Source organism: Pelobates fuscus, chromosome 1 (assembly GCF_036172605.1).
Source record: "Pelobates fuscus isolate aPelFus1 chromosome 1, aPelFus1.pri, whole genome shotgun sequence".
NCBI lineage: Eukaryota > Metazoa > Chordata > Amphibia > Anura > Pelobatidae > Pelobates > Pelobates fuscus.
In genome coordinates, this window is record NC_086317.1 from 158,591,478 (window position 1) to 158,606,694 (window position 15,217).

The 15,217-nt window shown below is 40.6% G+C and overlaps 1 protein-coding gene across 1 annotated transcript in view; it reads left to right on the plus strand.

Moving 5' to 3' along the window:
* LOC134602541 (complement receptor type 2-like) overlaps positions 1–15,217 on the plus strand; it is a 62,316-nt gene that overhangs the window by 2,719 nt on the left and 44,380 nt on the right. The window contains exons 2-3 of the mRNA XM_063447550.1: positions 10,936–11,025; positions 12,998–13,189. Coding sequence (XP_063303620.1) covers positions 10,944–11,025; positions 12,998–13,189 — 274 coding nt within the window. The 5' untranslated portion in view covers positions 10,936–10,943. The remainder of the gene's footprint in view (positions 1–10,935; positions 11,026–12,997; positions 13,190–15,217) is intronic.

A 15,217-nucleotide genomic window follows, 5' to 3' on the forward strand; every position in this document is an offset into this window, starting at 1 on the left:
CTTATAGTGTCCCTTTAGTGGAACACTATAGCAATAGGAATACAGATGTGTATTCCTAACAATATAGTTCCCTTCTGACTAGTTACGACATTTTTCCCGTTCAGAGAAAAGGCAGTATTTACATTACTCCTTAGTAACACCTCTAGTGGCAGTCACTCAGACAGCCACTAGAGGTGCTTACTGTGTCAGTGCTGCACAGTGTCTCCACACTAAGCATAGAGACGTTGCATGCTCCCCATAGAGCACAATGCATCTCTATGAGGAGATGCTAATTGGTGCATAACTGCATTTTGTTACCCATGCGCAATAGCCTCAATGCTTTTGTATGGAAAGGCATTGGATTGGCAGAGTTTATCAAGCTGGATGATGTGGAGTACATGTTTGTGTCCCCGACACTATAGTGTTCCTTTAAATTTGACACTGACTTTGAATTCTCACTTCAGTGAACAATCCTGTTACTTTTTTTCCAATTTGTCATGTTATTTGTTAATTAGTATATTTTGTAGTTTTTATACATTTTTGTAAACCAATTGCATTCTAACTGTACGCACAATCTAAATAAGAATATGATTTGAAGGTCTTTCAATCTCATGGATGAAAATGTAGAGGAATAAAGGGACGAATCGTATACCCCCTTAGAAAACCTGGTAAGGAGGATGAGATGGGTAATATCCCTACCCAATCTTGATGGTGTAGTTTTTTAAAATTAATGTTTTGCTCTTTAAAGGGCCACTATAAGGAATCCTACTTCCACTAAATTAAAGGGAATCTCCAGTGCCAGGAAAACAATCCGTTTTCCTGGCACTGCAGGATTCCTCTCCCACCCACCCCTCAATCCCCAGTTGCTGAAGGGGTAAAAACCCCTTCAGTCACTTACCTCAGGCAGCGACATGTCCCACGTCGCTGCCTGCTCCTCCCCCACCGCTCCACCTTCTTCCTCCGTCGGCCGGTGGGCGAGACTGATCCCGCCCACCGGCCGAGGAGACCTAATGTGCATGCGCATTAGCGCACCCCATAGGAAAGCATTGAAAATGAATTTCAATGCTTCCCTATGGGGAATAGAGCGACGCTGGAGGTCCTCACACAGCGTGAGGACGTCCAGCGACGCTCTAGCACAGATAATCTGTGCTAGGGACCAGGAAGTTCCCTCTAGTGGCTGTCTAGTAGACAGCCACTAGGGGAGGACTTAACCCTGCAAGGTAATTATTGCAGTTTATAAAAAAGCTGCAATAATTACACTTGTAGGGTTAAGGGTAGTGGGAGTTGCACCCAGACCACTCCAATGAGCAGAAGTGGTATGGGTGCCTGGAGTGTCCCTTTAAGTGGTCTGGATGCAACATACTACAGCATACTGATATGGTTATGGTGCCAGGAGTGCCCTTGTAGCTTCTCTTTGTTAGAAGTCAAACTGTTCTAAAAAAAAGGCTTAGCTTAGGAGCAATAATGGAAACTCCTGCTTAGAAGTTTCTGGCTCCCTATTGGCAGTAATGGAGGTGAGAAGAAGTCCCCAGATGAGAAGACAAACTAAACTATTTGATTACTTAAAATTGGGGGATGCCAGGCCACTCCTGGTCTCATAAGCACTCCAGCATGGAGTGTTCTTTTAAGTACATCTATTTACCAATCTGTAATACCAAGTGATAGAGTATCTTTTTGTATATCCAAAACTGCACATTTAAACATATGCACCCTCTACAGCAGATTGTAAAACTTGCTGCAGCTATGACAGTTCCTCAAACAGGCAACCAAAACTCTTTCTTTTTCAACTGTCTACATCTGTGTAGTTCAATGTGTGTGTGTGTGACTGCGGGAAGTATGTCTTCCTTCGAGATCTGAGCCCTGACTGAATGCAGGCACGGTCAGAGCCAGTATAAACTGTTAGCATGCTGTATAAAGATTTATGTGATAAGATGTGACTTTATAGATCAGATGAAACTCGCCTTTTCCGAAATGTTTCAGACACTTGCTGTGCAAATGCTGGTGCTTTAGGAAAATTTTATGGTAAAATCTTCTAAATACTTTCATTAGTCCCTGGCCTTATCTTATAGTTAGGATAGCCTTATGCCTATCCCACGCATGCTTAAACTCCTTTACTGGGTTACCCTCTACCACTTTAGCTGGAAGGCTATTCCATGCATCCCCTCAGTAAAGTAATACTTCCTGATATTATTTTTAAACCTTTGCCCCTCTAATGTTCTCTTGTTGTGGTAGATTTTCTTCTTTTAAATATAGTCTCCTCCTTTACTGTGTTGATTCCCTTTATGTATTAAAAGTTTCTATCATATCCCCCCAGTCTCGTCTTTCCTCCAAGCTATACATGTTAAGATCCCTTAAAGGGACTCTCCAGCCAAGCCTCTTTACTCACCTGGTTCCAGCGCCGGGAGCCTCGTGAAGCCGCGCCCCCTATTTCATCAAAATAACGAAATAGGCGGGCGCGAGCAGGGAGCAATCAGACGCTTCCATTTGGAAGCGTCATTGCTCCCTTGTGCGCATGAGCGGCTTCGCCGCACATGCGCACATACTTCAGAGGGCGGCATTCATGCCACCCTCTGAAGTCCTGAGTGCACTACCGCGCATGCGCGCGGTGTTTGCGCGGCCGCGAGCTGAGCTGAGTGACAGCTCAGCTCGCGGTCTTTGCCCGCCCCCCTCCCCTGCGGACAGGCTGGAGAGAGAAGGCGCGCACACAGTGCCTTCTCTCTCCTGCACACGTCAGACGTATTTTAATACGTCTGACGTGTACAGGGCCTTTTTAGGGCCCTGCATGATAGGAAGTCCCTCTGGTGGCCGTCTGAGTGACGGCCACTGGAGGTATTCCTATCAATCAATGTAAACACTGTATTTTCTCTGAAAATACAGTGTTTACATTAGATTGCCTGTAGGGAGCTATAGATCATACCTGAACAACTACATTAAGCTGTAGTTGTTCAGGTGACTATAATGTCCCTTTAACCTTTCCTTGTAAGTTTTATCCTGTAACCCATGAACCAGTTTAGTAGCACTTCTCTGAACTCTCTAAAGTATCAATATCCTTTTGGAGATACAGTCTCCAGTACTGTGTACAATACTCCAAGTGAGGTCTCCCCAGTTTTCTGTACAATGGCATGATCACTTCACTCTTTATACTGCTAATACCTCTCCCTATACAACCAAGCATTCTGCTAGCATTTTTTTGCTGCTCTATTACATTGTCTGCCCACCTTTAAGTCATCTGAAATAATTATCCATAAATCCCTTTCTTCAAATGTTAAGGTTAGGACTCTATCAAATATTCTGTACTCTGCCCTTGGGTTTTTACATCCAAGATGCATTATCTTGCACTTATCCACATTAAATGTCAGTTGCCACAACTGACCATTTTTCTAGTTTACCTAAATCATTTGCCATTTGACTTATCCCTCCTGGAACATCAACCCTGTTACATATCTTGGTATCACTAGCAAGAATACATACCTTACCTTCAAGACCTTCTGCAATATCACTAATAAAAATATTAAAGAGAATGGGTCCAATTACAGATCCCTGAGAGGTACACCACTGGTGACAAGACCATGCTTCGAATATACTCCATTGACTACAACCCTCTGTTGCCTAACACTCAGCCACTGCCTTACCCATTCAACAATATTGGAATCCAAACGTAAAGATTGCAGTCTATTGATAAGCCTTCCATGTGCAACAGTGTCAAAAGAATTACTGAAATCTAGGTAAGCTAAGTAATACTTCCTGATATTATTTTTAAACCTTTGCCCCTCTAATGTTCTCTTGTTGTGGTAGATTTTCTTCTTTTAAATATAGTCTCCTCCTTTACTGTGTTGATTCCCTTTATGTATTAAAAGTTTCTATCATATCCCCCCCGTCTCGTCTTTCCTCCAAGCTATACATGTTAAGATCCCTTAAAGGGACTCTCCAGCCAAGCCTCTTTACTCACCTGGTTCCAGCGCCGGGAGCCTCGTGAAGCCGCGCCCCCTATTTCGTCAAAATGACGAAATAGGCGGGCGCGAGCAGGGAGCAATCAGACGCCACCCTGATCTATTATTTAAGCTGGCCAATCAAAAAAATCAATAAGATTTGCTTTGCATGATCTCCCTGAAGTAAACCTGTGTTGTCTCTGATCTTGAAATCCATGTTATTTTAGATGTTCAACAATCCTATCCTTTAACATGGTTTCCATTACTTTCCCCACTACTGAAGTAAGGCTTACTGGCCTATAGTTGCCACACTCCTCTCTACTACCTTTCTTGTGAATGGGCACAACATTTGCTGACTTCCAATCTTCTGGGACTACTCCAGTTAACAATGATTGGTTAAATAAATCTGTTAATGTTTTTGCTAGCACACCACTAAGCTCTATAATAACGTTGGGTGTATTCCATCAAGCCCCATCAATTTTTTTGTCCTTACTTTTGACAATTGAAATAGAACCTCTTCCTCGGTAAACTCACATGTAACAAATGACTCATCTGTCCTTTTTCCTAACTGAGGCCGCTTTCCTTCATTTTCATCTGTAAATACTGAACAAAAATATTTATTGAGACAGTCAGCTAGTCCTTTATCCTCTTCTTCATACCTTCCTTCTTTTGTTTTTAATCCAACTAATCCTTGTTTTACTTTCATTTTCTCATTTATGTATCTAAAAAATGTTTTGTCCCTTTTTTTTTTTTTACCGGCTGTGCTACTTTCGTTTCTGTGTGTGATTTGGAAGCTCTTATAACTTGCTTAGCCTCTTTCTGCCTAATCTTATAGATCTGTCTATCTTTCTCACTCTGGTTTTGTTTTTTAATAATTACTAAATGCTAACTTTTTGTTTTTTACTATTTTGGCCACATCTGTTGAGTACCACAGTGGTCTCTTAAAGGGACTCTCCAGTGCCAGCAAAAAAAAACGTTTTCCTGTCACTGTAGGTCCCCTCTCCCTCCCACCTCCCATCCCCGGTTGCTGAAGTGATCAAAACCTCTTTCAGTGAGGCTGCTTTCAGTGAGGCTGCTTCTGGGTCCGGCCACGCTCCTCGCCGTCATCCGACGGGGGAGACCGATCACGCCAGCTGTCGGGGGAGACCTAATGCCGCACACGCGCATTAGACCTCTCCATAGGAAAGCATTGAAAATGCTTTCAATGCTTTCCTCTGGAGGTCCTCACACAACCTGTGCTAGAATCCCGGAAGTGCCCTCTAGTGACTGTCTAGTAGACAGCCACTAGAGGAGGAGTTAACCCTGCAATGTAAATATTGCAGTTTATGAAAACTGCAATAATTACACTTGCAGGGTTAAGGGTAGTGGGAGTTGGCACCCAGACCACTCCAATGGGCAGAAGTGGTCTGGGTGCCTGGAGTGTCCCTTTACATTTTTTGCTTTTACTGACCAGCCTAATGCCATTTTCTGTTGCCTTCCGCAGTACAATTTTTAAATAATCCCACTTCTCTTGGGCCCCATTTAAACTGCTTCAGTCTGATAATGACTCCTCTACACATATTCTAATTTTAGAAAAGTTTGTTTTTCTAAAGCTAAAACTTTTGTTTTTTGTGTGGTGTGACTCAGTCATTGTTCTTATATTAAACCACACTGACTGGTGATCACTGGATCCTAAACTTTCACCTACAGTAATATCTGATACCAAATCTCCACTTGTTAACACTAAATCTAGTATGGCCTCTTTACGAGTTGACTCCTCAACAAGTTGTTTTAGAGACAAGTAGGGGAGCAAAAAAACGTGTTGCAGGGTATTCTGAGAACGGACAGCAACTGAAATAGCATGTCCTTCGGTGGATCCCCGCAATCCCCAGTAGGGAGTTTAGAATATGTGTGCTCCTGGCACAAGCAGCTGTTTTGGATTTACAGTTCACATCAGGAAGATTTAAAGTCACCCATGATGATAACTTCCCCCTTCATTGTCATTTTAGCTATTCCCTCAACTAGTAGCTTATCTAACTCTTCAATTTGTCCTGGGGGCCTGTAAATCACACCTACACAAGTTACTGTGTGATGATCAAAATCTAACACAACCCAAACGGACTCTATGTTCACCTCACTTTTATTAGGCTAGATTTTATGCTATCCTTCACATACAGGGCAACCCCTCCCCCTTTCTTGCCTTCCCTATCTTTTCTATATAAAGAGTACCCTGGTATTGCTATGTCCCAGTCATTTTTCTCATTATACCATGTCTCCGTAACAGCGACTAAATTTACATTATCTGTTGCCATTATAGCCACAAGTTCATGGATCGTATTCCCTAAACTGCAAGCATTTGTAGACATGAATCTAAGCTTATAGTTTTTTTTAACACACTTGCTACAGGCACCTTCTGTCCTTGTTTTGGGGGGAAATTGGATTGATGTTTTATCACCCTTTTGCCTCCCCCTCCTAGTTTAAATACATCCTAGCCAAACCTCTGAACTGCTCACTGAGAATATTTGTTCCCTTTTGAGAAAGATGCAAACCATCTTTTTTGTACAGTTTATTTCCATTCCAAACAGTTACCATGAGAAATGAAGCCAAATCTTGCTCCCGACACCATTCACCAAGCCACAAGTTAAAGTCCCTAATACACATCCGCCTGTCATTCTGAGTGTTATGCACAGGCAGAACTTCAGAGAATGACAGTGTGGTAGCAACCTGCCGTTTATCATTGGCAAAAACACAAAAAAACTTCCTTTACCTCTGAAACCTCATTGCAAGCAAAGTCATTTGTCCCCAGATGGACAAGTACATCCAATTCCCCTTCCTGCTTTGCTAACTTAACAATATTACAAATACGTCTACTGTCTCTGTGAGCAGTAGCTCCAGGAAGATATCTCATAAAGGCCATTCTTGTCCAGTTCCACACCTCTTATGATAGAATCCCCAAATAACAACTGCTTTCGATCAGGCCTCACCATATCCTTTTTGTCATTGGCTGCAGTCTTGCTCAACTTTGACATAGAGGATGGTGGTTCCACAAACTCGGTGCCCAAGCCTGTCTCTGCAAAACACCACCACACTCGGGGCCCGAGCCTGTCTCTTCAAAACACCACTACACTCTGAAAGTGCAGAAAATTAATTATGTTCAGCAACAGACTGTGCAATATTCCTTTTATCCTAAACTCTGTCTACCAGATCCCTCAGTAATCCATCTGCTGAGTTTGTTTAACGGATAATTTAAAAATCTCAGAATAAAAAAATACAAGCTCCTGTCGCAATATAGAGAACTGTCTACAGAGTAGACCACATTCAAATCTCCAAAAAGTGGAACGTGAAACAAATGCATAACAACCATTGCACTGAACGAAGTCTGCCATTTTAATGAGGTGAGTAATTTAAACACATTATTTTTTTTATTTATTTTTTTGGTCCTCCTGTATACCTCTGATTACCTTCATTTGTATCTCCAATCACACACTTAGAAGCAGCAACCAAGCTATGATTTGATAGTTTTGCATGGAATCTGTCATTTACAAGCCCTAACCAAGAGTTTTGGGTTGACTGCATCAATTTCAGCTAAGTCTTGCATGTTATTAGAACATTACAGCCTGGCTAGTAGTATAGGACTTCCAGACAGAATCCAGCAGACATTATATATTCTTTATCACAGCCCTTAATTTCCACTCACAGTTTTTAAATTCAGGCCCGGAAAGAGTTGGCACCTGTTGTCCTTATGATGATCTGCTGTGCCGCAGTTTTATTTTAATATCCGCTGCACAACACACTGTAAATGGGAGCCAGCAGTTGCATTGTTAGAAGATGCAGTGTCTGCTCTTAATCCATTCATTCCCTGCTGCCTCTACCCCCTCAGCTGGGCTACCTATGTTGCACTGCCTGTCCTGAGTGCTTCTTTTACTTCTAATAGAGGCTTGCTCTGTATTCTTGGGTCCTCAGCACTGTAAGGGTTAATGGTAGACTGGGGAAACAACACTCTCTATGTGAAATGGTGGTAAAGGTGTTTGTTGTTAAGCACTGCCACCACCTCCATAAATGGTCACACCTAGATAAGCAGGTTCTGGAAAGCCATATTGCTCAGTGATATGTAACTGTTTTTTTTTGTTTTTGTTTTTTTTTGGCCTTCTTTTGGATCAACAGCAAAAAAACAAATGTGAGGAAGGCTGAACTTGATGGGCGCAAGTCTCTTTTCAGCTATGTAACTATGTAATGTAGACAAGTCCAAATCACAGCGAAGTTAAAGGACCACTATAGTGCCAGGAAAACAAACTTGTTTTCCTGGCACTATAGGGTTAATGGGTACCCCGCCCCCCACCCTCATGGCCCCCCTTCCGCCAGGCTGCAAAGGGCAGGAAGGGGTTAAACACTCACCTTTATCCAGCGCCGGGCTCCATCATCGCTGGGGACTCTCCTCCTCCTTCAGATGTCATCGGCTAAATGCGCATGCGCGGCAAGAGCCGCACGCACATTCAGTCAGTCCATAGGAAAGCATTTCTCAATGCTTTCCGATGGACGCTGGCGTCTTCTCACTGTGAAGATCACAGTGAAAAGCGTGGAAGCGCCTCTAGCGGCTGTCAATGAGACAGCCACTAGAGACTGGATTAACCCATATGTAAACATAGCATTTTCTCTGAAACTGCTATGTTTACAGCAGTCAGGGTTAATCCTAGATGGACCTGGCACCCAGACCACTTCATTGAGCTGAAATGGTCTGGGCGCCTATAGTGGTCCTTTTAAAAGACCAGTGAAAAGCATTGACTTGATCATTTTCCTTCTTTGTAACTGACACTTTAGTGCCCTGTAGATCTTGACACGTTATTTCTCCTTTTTATTTTTGAATGCCTTATTTAGTTTCACCTATCACATTTTCACTTTTTCCCCCTCTATTTTTCTAGGGTTTTGTTCATTCTACACCAAAGTGCTGATGAACAAAAATTCTAGAACTTTGCTATAGTCACAACAGAACTACTTTGGCGAAATTGTTGTGATTTGTTTTTTTTAAGTTTAGATGTTAGATAATACATCCTTTACACCCCTTGTTAAAGGGAATGCCATGCACAGAGGCCTTGCTGTGCTTTCCTATGTGGAAGCATTGGTTTGGCTGTAATCTTCAGTCTGAACAGAGAGATGGCAAGACCAGCATGGCATGGGAAGGAAAATGAGTAAGACTGTTTAAATTAAAGTTGTATTTTTATTTTATCTTTTAGGGGGTGCTTAAATCTAAATAGGCAGGCAAATGCGCTATTCTTAGGAATGTTTTGTATTTCTAACATTGGTGTGTTCCTTTACCTGTATGTGTTTGACTACCAACTCTATTTGTTAATTTTTATACATATTTTTTTTTTCCAATCTATTAATCACTGGACTTTTTCATTAAACTCTAAAGTGAAATCCAGATTGTTTAGAAATAAATGGTAAGGAAGAGATAGATGGACCTTAATAGACTGAAAATGCAGATGATTATGAACTTTATAGACCGTGAAAATGCTAGTAAGGCTGTGAGGAAAGAGATGGAAAGATTTCTTGGAAGAACACGACTTGCATTTTGGAGAGAGAGGGCTAGTGATGTTGGCTACAAGTAGCTTCGTGACAATGTCACAGGGATTCTAGACCGCAGAGCTCAATGCAGACACACTGTAAATTAATAGTAAAAATAAAATGCTCTCCCTGTTTGAGGTGGGGAGTAATTTTCTGGCCTTGCTAGTAGCTTAAGTCTTGTGCATCAGATATTTCCCTTTCTCCCTGGTTGTAAGACCATATATTGGATGTGAATGGTGCTTCTAACTAGCTGCTGTAAGGAAATACTGACTCTTCCCAAGACACGTGTCTCTGTATATCTTCCAAAACTGGACCTGAAACTAAGAATGCTTATCGACCCTTAATCTCAGTTCTTTGTCTCCATCACTCTGTCATTCCACGTGTGTAACGGCAGTCCTAACCATACCTAACCATAATCTATATACCGGAAGGTTTTTAATGAGCCCCTCTTTGTTAGTGGGACACACTGTTTAACACCAAGGTACTGGCTGACCTATGTTATTTCAAGCTTCAAAACAATTTAGCTAAAATAGGTGACTTGGGAGGTCAAACTATTTGTCAAAAAGCTCTACCTATGAGATGGACCATTGGGCAAGTAAGCACCACCAATTGCTGTAACGGGGTATTGGCCTTGAGGAGCAAAATACTTCCATAGTTGAGGATGGGGGTTGGCCTCGACAGACCCCTATGTAATGGCACAAGAAGACTTGACTTACTGATATGCTTTTAATGTGAATAGATACGTGTGAGAGGCTGTGACGGAGGTGGCCAGTATGTATGAATTGCACTACCCCTGTAACTTGTATACCAAGTGGTGATGGTATATAATCAATATCCAGACTCAAGCTTGGAGCAACTTAACATATAAAACAGTTATTTCATTATTTCCAACTCTTCTTAATAGGTATTATAGGAATATATATAATTATATGTATATTTTACGAAATCAGAGCCACTTTTCTAGCTTTTATTTTGTTTGATGAAAATGATTGGTTCAGGAATAATTTATAATTTTCCACATAATTCAGGTATAAGTTACATTCTTGTAGTGCTTTTTGGTGAAAGTGTTTTTGTTTTCTTTCCCCCTCTATATTCATCTAAAAATAAAGTGAAACTGATTTATTGAGTTTTACTTTGGCCTTGTTTAGGAACTGAAAAATGTATCCTACTTTTCATCTTTTAATGGGACACTGTAGACCCCATAACCACTTAATATCCACCTTATCTGGTATGACTCTGTATGGGTTCAGTTGGAGCTATTCTCTGTCTTCACCATGCAGTCATTCAGGACCCATCCTGTGAGCACAGAGAGACATTGCTTCCAGGTGAAATGATAATGGTTTGACGGGGATGCTTGAGGTGTCTGCAGATGTGTTGATGTGGTGCCTACAGTATCTCTTTAAGCAGTTCGTTTAGTGTCAAGTCTACTATGTGTGTGCAATTTTATTATGTTTGGTTTGTAAAAAAAGATATTGATTTTATTTAGCTTTCATCATGAAGTCCAAAATAACTCCTGCTGTGAGAAGTTACTTTGTAACCTTCATCTGCCTTATGGTCTTCATCACTGGTGCTAATGGTAAGTCCTATATGTTGATTTAATATTGTTGCTGTTTAACACACCATTAGCAAATTCATTTATTGTATTATTTCAGTTCTAATTTCACGAACGTTTTCCAAACCTTTTTTTTTTTTTTTTTCAATTGCTAGGTGTTTGTGGGGTGATTTAAAATGTTTAATCCTAAGTAGAGTGCTTAAATGCACAACTCATGATGAAGCAGTGTTCTAAACAATACGTCATCCTACTAGTTGGGTTGAATAGGCAGCTCTTTAATCAGCCATCGCCCATCGCTATACAATGCAGCATTGTTATACAACTTTACTATTATCCTTATGTACATGTCATCCCAATGAGTCATTAACATATCCAATAAATGATTTGCAATTAATTTTAGTGTTTCTACGTACATGTTACTTTTTCGTAATACATAGATGTTATTTTCACCAAATCGTGTCACTCACAGAGTTTACCTTTTATTTGTTAATAAAGGTTTTGCTGTAACAGAGGTCAATTATAAATGTCAAATTAAGCTAGATTAACATTAAAAGTAAGAGTGGCACTGTTTACACAAACTTGCAGACTAATGAAATTAAGGTTGGTATGACCATAATATAAAATATAAAAAATTGATCCAGTATGCAAAGTAGATTGAAAATTCATGTCTGGAATTACCATTTATAGATTTTTATATGTAAAATGACTTACTGTTATTGACAAAGGGTCCTATAATAAAGGGACACCAAAACAACTGTTTAAGTCCCTAGATGATGTCCCTTTTCTCTGTCAATGTTCAACATTTGTTACAAACTGCAATGTTTACATTTGTCCAAGAACATCCCTTAGTGACTGTCAGAGAGACACTTCCTCCTTAAAACGTCGTCTGTGGTTTTTAAGGTCTCCTGATTTGACGTCCTCTTGCACAGTACAGTGGTGCCAAATGCTACTAACACTTTTCTGTAATTGGCATTGGGTTCGACCAGATATTAACAATCCTGATGATCTTATCGTGGAGTGGCTGCCAGTGCTGGAATCCTAATGTCTTAAACTAAGCTTAACAATTTATTTTTTATTTTTCTCGTCCTATTCTAATTAAAAGTAAAACCAAATTAATAGAAAAGGGAAATTGACCAAAACAATACCCAGTGTAGAGAGATTATTATTATTATTATTATTAGTAGTAGTAGTAGTTGTAGTAGTGGTAGTATTTATAAAACACCAACACATTCTGCAGCACCATTGCAATATAGACCAACTAATACAGAAGCATAAATTGCCCATAAATTTAGATCTAGCATTTGCAGCCCGTTTTTACATGGACTGTACCAGTTTAGCATTTGAAGTGGTCATGGGGCTTAATAAAACGTTTTTTTGGTTGGAGTAACCCTTTAAAGTGAACCCTTTGGGCACCAACAAATGATTTGATAGGTTTTGCTATATTTTATTTTCCACATTCCATGCAGATCTCTAATTTTGCTGCCACATGATTCATACCACACTTTGGGCATATCTCTCCTTTGCATTCCACCTCACGGTAAAGCTGTTTAAGGTTGTCTTCCACTCTGAGGAAATTGGAGAGACTATACCTGGCCATTTAGAGTTTTCATTACATTAGGTCTGCTAGCAGGATTTGGCATTGTGTTAGAATAGGACTCTCATCATTGTTTTGAGACCAATTTTGGTTTTTAGGCTTCCTTCATCTAGCATATACAATTAATTTGATTTTGCTTTTCCAGGGAGAAATGTTTCCAGTTTCTGCCAGTAGTAATTGATTAATCATTTTTAATGTTATATCTGGTTAATACCTAAAATATTTTAATATTGCTAAAAACTGAGATATTCATGTATATGCACTATTATCTTTTTATTAGCTCTACCTTTTTTTTTTTTTTTTATGTGTTGATTTACAAATTCTGCTAATTCTGACAAAGTGAAATGCGCGTTAAGTTTTGGTTTTCTTTCAAATGCTGATGAAGCCTTTTATTTAATCCAGGTGACTGTGTCAAACCTCCCAGATTCGATTATGCAGTGCTGTCTACTACTTCTCAATATGATGACACGTTTACAACGGGCCAATCCGTGGAGTACTCCTGTGTTCCTGGCTATATAAAAATTAATAACAATAATGTTCGAGTGTGTCTGGCAGATTCAACTTGGTCCACTCCATCAACACCATTCTGTGAATGTAAGCATTGGGCATTGCCTAGCCATTTTCTTAAAAATGTTTGTTTATTAAAAATAAGCAGGGCTTCTAGGACTACTGCGAATGCTTCCCTTGCAGTGGTAATCTATACATTTCAGAAAATATGTGCATAACTTGGGTTTTGCGCTTGTGGTGACACATCTGAGAGGAAAGGATCAAACACCATACTGTTGCATTGTGTGGTCTGTTTTAGGTGTATCAAAAAGTTCATTTGTAATATGTGATCCCAATCTGTGGACACTAGTGAAAAATCTACATATTGTTGGGTGAGAATTATGTGTGCATTTTAGCCGTCATTTTGTTATCCACTTATGTTCTACTTACTGACCCACATATTATGTAATTGGTAATTTAGTAGAAAATTTTCGTCTCATTTAGGATTTACAGTGGGTAAAGATTTGTGTCTGTCCAGAACCAATGCTTTCGAGCTTATGAAAATTCTCTAAATAAATAATGGTTACTTGTAAGTTCTTGCAGGCTTCAATTGGTCACTGGTGACCCTCTTGTAGTTGGAGGCTGCACTTGCAAGCTGATTTAATGAAGCTCATTTTCATATGTAAGTAGGGAGATTACAAAAGATGTAAAGTTCTATGTCATTGCGATGATTCTTTTGTCAGTAGTAGTGAATTAAGGAGACACCCCGGTCACCAGGACAACTGAAATGCGTTTGATAGTTTTGCATCAATGAAATGCTGGGTTTTTGTTTTGTTTTTTGCTTGCTTAAATATTTGCAGCTTTTGCAGAATGCTGCTCCAGAAGAATGCATTGCCACCATGCCAGAAAACAATTTCCTTATCAGTATATGTACACAGCTCAGCCACTGACAGTGCGGAGATAGAAGCACCAAGGCAGACACTTGGTAAGGATATAAAAACCTGTTGGCCTCTTTAAGATTTTCCTGGCATATGGTGGCAGTACAATAGGGATGTACTCTTCCCTTAGGCCAAGCATCTGAAAGAAATAATTAACATAAAAAGGTCCCTCCCCTTACCAGGTATAAGAGGCCCAACCAGCCCAGAGACCTCAGTTCTCTTTCTTGTTCCAACAGGAACGGTCAGGCATCTGGAATGTGGATGATGAATGGTGAGGCACATGGGTTGCTGCCTGGGGGATCTGGTCTGATAGCCTCCCGGGTGGAGAGCTGAATGGCCAGAAGACATCCTGCTGACTTACAGAGCAGGTATGTAAGCCTGCTTTTATGCCGCGTGCAGCACCAGCAAAGCAGGGAGGCGGTCTCTAGTGGCAGCTAATCACTGTCCGTTGGAGACGCATTGGAGACGCATGCGCACAGCGGTGGAACGCACGCCCGGGTGGTTTTGTGTTCCACCAGAGTTCCGACCGCGCTATTGCGCATGCGCGGTCTGAACTCCCCGAAAATGGCGACAAATGTGAAGGATCTGCCTTGTTATGCTGTGCAGATCTTCTTGTCAGCATGGATACTCGGCAGTGAAGGTCTCCCGTGACGCCAGCCCCCCCACACGGGTCAGAGGTTTTGAAGGTATGATTCTTTAGAGTTCTCTAAAAAAAAATGTCATTTATTTATATTGTTTTCTGCAATTACATGTTTAGTCCTGTCTAAGCCGGTTCCCAAATTAAACTTCTCTGTTGTAGTGAATTCTCTACTGCTTTCTCAGTTGGTTTTCAAAGGAAAGTCTGTAATACCAAGGCTTCTTTAGTAAAATACTTTCTGTGCATGGCAAATATACAAATCGGATCTGACTCTGTCTTAGACTGGTGTGGGACACCTATTCAATTCAGATCATGTGCTGATGATTAGTATTAATGATGTGGAATTCTTAGACAGGACTGCAGGCTCAGGTGCATAACCCTTATGAGAAGGGTGTAAATTCACGGTTTAAATATGAGTCGAATTGCTCCTACCTTGACGCTAGCAAAATCCTGGCTACAAGGAATGTAATCGTTTTTGCCTTGATTTCAGGATATTTGACACAGACGTTTGTCTTTTCATAGCCTGCTCTTTCTTCTCCGGTATATGCTACTAAACAGAAG